Genomic DNA, 5,285 nt, shown 5'->3' on the forward strand with positions numbered 1-5,285 from the left:
CATCTGTATCTATAGCACATATGAAGAAGGATTATTGACGTCTTGGTACCTTGTAGTACGGTATAATTATAGAGGTGACCCAGTGTATCTACACGAATGACCCTGTGAGATTATGAATGAGGCTACACAGGTAACCCTAATTAAAGTAATATTAGAGTTGTTCAAGGTTTACCAGTGTAATTTAAGTTAAGTATAGTAAGTAACCCTAGTGTTATTCGTGTGATACGTAAAATCCAAAGTCATCCGTGTGTATTACACCGAGCCACAAGGTATCAAGACGTAGATAATCCTATGAAGAGTGTACTGCATGTCCTGGTAATGGTCGTGTTTGGTTTTAAAATTCTGCTCTGGTGAAAGATTTCATATATCAGTTCGATCAAAGCTCAAATTGTGAGACGAATGCCACGCTGTAGTTCAGTAGTTACATTTGTCAATTATCATTAGGCGTGGAGTAGTTACATTTGAGTTACGTTTGAGGATTGGCGTTAGGTATGGAGTAGTTACATTTGACGATTAGCGTTAAGTATGGAGGCTGTCCACGAACGACCTGAACAGTACTTTTTACTGTCGAATTGAAAGCCAAACTGCCAATCTAGGGTGGAAAAATGACTTAATTCTAGTGAGTGGAAAATTGTAGATTGATGGATTCGTCGAGAAATACATGCATGAATTATACTATTTGCGCTTCTGTGTCCCTCAACAAGCAATTGCAGATTGTGTTATGAAGCCAATCTTGATCCTGAGCAATTATGCCAAAGTAGGCTGTGCCTCGTCCAGATTTCCATAGAAAGAAGTTTTCCAAAATCCAATCTTCAAACCAACAATGCACCCATACGCTGCGTGATTCAACCTGTCAAAGAGTACTTCACCTTAAAAAAACATGGAACCAAAACTCTTCTCCCAGAATCTGCAGGATAACATGTAATCTCAAATTCGTACTCCTTGAAGTACAATTCGACCTGGCTATAAATTATGTGAAGCATTTGCAAACATGACCAAAGAAATCATTGCCCAGTGAGTCAAATCTGTTAAAAAGTGCGGCATTCTACGTGGTTAGACCTACTGTTGATATACTTGAGTCACAAAATTGCCACAATATGAGAAATAAAAGAGAAAATTGGAACAGAAGAAAAGTAGGAAGAAAATGGAGCAGAATCCTTTTATAAAAGTAACAAGAAAACTATTCAAGGGGAAGAATTAAGAATGAATGTTACATAGATTAGTTCTCATAGAATCAAAGTCCAAGAAGATTATGGTTGTATTATCTTTGGTTCGCAAATTTCTAGCTTCACCTAGTACATAATTTGCTAGTCTGACAGCTGAGTTGGCGTCATGAGCATCTTTCTTCTGCAAAATTTCAAACATCATCAGCATCAACAGATAGGCATATCTGAAAGTTAACAAACTTTTATTGGCCTACAATATTATTTAAATATTAATTGTGGATAGGCCCCCTGTAGTAGTGCCCAATTATGGATTACCCCTATATAGATCTATGTGCAAAAAGTAAAAATAAATAAATAAATAAATACAAATTCTCTTTCTATGACGGTAAAAGAGTGAAAAAAAATCACTCAGAAGGTCTGTATGCAAGAATAGAACTACAAGGAGGTCTACCGCAATTAACCCACTATTTAAACGTCTGTTGATACCTGAACTATAAGTTGCACTGCCTTCTTTATACTGATGACATCCCATAGGCCATCACTGCAGTTCCAATCAAGAGGATTATCATGAAATGAGATGCAAACATAATCTGAAAGCAGATAAAGCATAAATCAACAAAAAGAATGGGAAGAGAGAATCACCTGGCTAACAATGCAAATGCCTCTCTGCATGATTTTGATACATGCACAGCTTGGCTAACATAAGGCTCTGCACTAAAACGAGAGTCTTGCTCTTTAAGAAACTTGTCTCCAAGCATGCGTCCGAGATTGATACCTAAATTAGTTTATTGAGATAGATATTAACCTAATCATCTTTCAAAGACAAAAGAACAGAACAACGATAAATTTCGCAAAACCCCCCAAGAACATTGGCCCATATTGAGATAACCCCCAAAAACTTTGGAAGTGTCACTTAACCCCCCAAAAGTTGGGGTTATCTGAAAATAGATTAAGAAAAATTGCAAAAGTTTTGGGGCTTAATTGATATTTCCGAACTTTATGGGGGAATATCTCAAAATTGGCCAAACTTCTTGGGGTTTTGTGAAATTTATCCAAAGAGAAATGATAAATTACAGACCACCAACGCGTGCTTCACCATCTTTTAATGGCATTCCCATTTTCGAGAATCGAGCCCGTTCAGTTACCCCAATTATCCTGTGATCCTCTGTCATTGTGATTTGCTTTCCACTAACACTATCAACCCATGATATGAAAAAAAAAATAGTAATCAATTACACAAAACACTGAAAAAATTAAGCAACGAGGCTGATTACTGGAGAATGAGCCTGTTCTTTCTATTAAACAATTTATTTTGATAAAGCCCAGCACTTTGTCAGCAACTCAAGTATTAACAAGGTATGAGAAATTTAGCACTTCCAGCTAAGATCTTATGTTTAGCCTGGTGCCATAGTGGTGTCTTCTTTTCAAAATTTCTAATAGAAGTTCTTGGGAACATTACTGAAGTACTGAACAATGGTGTCTTCTTTTCAACATTTCTATTAGAAGATCATGGAAACTGTACAGAAGTACTGAATAATGGCCCCAGGTGAGTGGCGAAAGAAAAGTTTATGTAGCCTACTGCAACTAGAGATATGGACTTTGCTTATGATTTCTAGGAACTACCTCAACATGCATCAGGAAATTAGCATGATCTATTTCAGAGCTTCATCACTACATCGGCTTGAGATATATCGTTAGCCTACAAACCCATAACTTCAACTTAAGGCAAAGTGTGGTTGACATGGTACTGCAACAAGTTCAAGAAATTTCGGATTCAAACCTTGTTGTCAGATTGAAAATCTATTTACCTACATCCTATGTTGGACAGATATGGGTGCAGGTGTAGACACGGAGATGGGTGTGGATACGGAACATGGCAAAATTGTAAAAGTTAGGATATAGCGACACGGCTTTATACATACATATTACAATTAATAATCTATATGAGAATGATATTGTTTTTCATTCACATGTTATGGGAACGAAAATCCTTATACCATTTTTATGTTTCTTAACTTTCTTTTATTGAGTAGATTATAAATTGAAAAACCGCTTGTTTTTTAACTAGATACCAATGTTGTCAATGCGTGAGGCGCAATGCCGGGCGCAAGCATCTTTGCGCTCACATGCGCAAGGCGCAACGTGATGCGCGCGCCCGGGTGACGCGATGCGCGCACCGCACACATAATTTCTCAATATATATAATCAAGCATGAAAGAACATGTTTTTAGAATTTACATGAAAAATATGTCAGGATAAATAATATATTACTACAAAATCACAATATAATATACCTTAATTTCTAATGCTAACACCCACATAATAGCAAAATGAATAAATTTTCAAATCAAATGTTAAATCAAGACTAATATCCAAGCAAAGGATTAGTAACGGTCCTCAATTGAATGCTACTAAAAAGACCTAATGGATTTATTTTGATTTTTGAGATATGTTTTCGAAAGACTCAATTCTACTGAACGTGAAGATCAGTCTTGTCTCAAGATTGCAGTTACCCATGTCAGTGACTCCTCGTTTCTACCTCCCATTCTTTTGCAAACAGAAAAAAGAGATAATTATCATCTGTCAGAATGTCTGCAAACTCTGTTCAGAATCATCAAGGGAACCGAGTCAGAAGGTACATATCTACTTTAACACACCTTATGGAAAACAACATCAGCAACACTTAACATGTAGATAAAAAAAACTCCACAATTCAGGTTCATATCATTCCACTAGTAATAACGCAAAAGGTTAGCTTCAACCAGTATCATTTTACCCCCGATAAACAGTTGTAAGTGTTAATAACAAGCAAAGATCTATCCAACAGTACTAGAATGCAAATGAGTTGGTCCTAATAGTTCTGCTCCAATTATCTTTCACTTTCCAAATCTATACAGTGGAAAAAAAATTGTTGAGTGAAAAACGTACTTCACAACACAAGCTGAATCACCAACATTGGCGCATTGTGCAAAGAGTTCTTCATGGTGATCAATCCAAACCAAAAGGACTGTGGCAGTACAACCCTGTAAAGAATTAATGTTAACAATAATGTTAAAACTCTCTTTACCCCTAAAGACAGTTAAGTTCATCAACATTCAGATAGCGTAATACAAGTGACGGCATATAGATTGTGTGCATAACATCAGTGTTTTCAAAGGCGTGTGCCTCACCGCGCCTCATGCGCCTCGTGATGTGGAGCAGTGGAGATGCACCACAATGTAGCAGCGCCATTTGCGCCTCGCACACATCCTTACTTTGCGCAGGATGCATGTAATACATGCCCTCATATATTTTTGTTTGTTAACATTTCAATCGAGTCTTTGTACTCGATAACCCATATCCCAAAAAGCAAAATCCATTAGGCCTTTTTAGTAGCCTTCAATTGAGGACCATAACTAATCTTTTGCTTTGATATTAGTTGTGATTTGACATTTAATTTGAAAAATTATAAACGTTGCTACTATGCTGGGTGTTAGCAGTCAAAACTAAGACCTTATATGTGATTTTGTAGTAAGATACTATTTATCCTAACATATTTTCTATGTGAATTCTTAAACATGTTCTTTCATTCTTGATTATCTATCTTGAAAAATTATGTGTGCGGTGTGCGCCTCGCATCACTCGGACCTTGCACATGTGCGCGTAAAGATACTTTGCGCCCCGCATTGCGCCTCGCGTGTTGACAACACTGCATAACATAACAAAATTAAGAACCATACAAGAATGATCATTCAGACAAATTAATAACGAATCTACAACCAGCTAAACTTAAGGAGGACTTATGAAGGAAGTTGGATAAATAGAACATCCAACACAACTACCCAAGTTTAATGCTACTTTCCCTATTTTGCTTCTGCAATCAATAAAAGCTGTAATTATTAGATGGAACATTTAAGAAAGGTTGATAAATCAAGAAGGCTACAGTGGGTGGCAGGGAAACAGTATAGGGCATTAGGGTTTTCCCAATATTATTCCCTAAAATGTTTCATATTTTGAAATAAGTATCTCAAGTAATAGAGATTGATATTAGCTCTCCAAATCTTATTAAGTTAATTCAAATTTGTCTCTCTAGCTTACAAGCATTTGATTTGGAAGGAATATTCCTTTAAATTAAACTTT

At 36.4% G+C, this 5,285-nt stretch overlaps 1 protein-coding gene across 1 annotated transcript in view; it reads right to left on the reverse strand.

The window, feature by feature from the left end:
• LOC109830720 (protein phosphatase 2C 70) overlaps positions 1,135 to 5,285 on the reverse strand; it is a 15,239-nt gene continuing 11,088 nt past the window's right edge. The window contains exons 8-12 of the mRNA XM_020398081.1: positions 4,095 to 4,189; positions 2,245 to 2,360; positions 1,809 to 1,941; positions 1,653 to 1,707; positions 1,135 to 1,347 (exon numbers count right to left, since the gene is read on the reverse strand). Coding sequence (XP_020253670.1) covers positions 1,198 to 1,347; positions 1,653 to 1,707; positions 1,809 to 1,941; positions 2,245 to 2,360; positions 4,095 to 4,189 — 549 coding nt within the window. The 3' untranslated portion in view covers positions 1,135 to 1,197. The remainder of the gene's footprint in view (positions 1,348 to 1,652; positions 1,708 to 1,808; positions 1,942 to 2,244; positions 2,361 to 4,094; positions 4,190 to 5,285) is intronic.

This window comes from Asparagus officinalis, chromosome 2 (assembly GCF_001876935.1).
Source record: "Asparagus officinalis chromosome 2, Aspof.V1, whole genome shotgun sequence".
Classification (NCBI taxonomy): Eukaryota; Viridiplantae; Streptophyta; class Magnoliopsida; order Asparagales; family Asparagaceae; genus Asparagus; species Asparagus officinalis.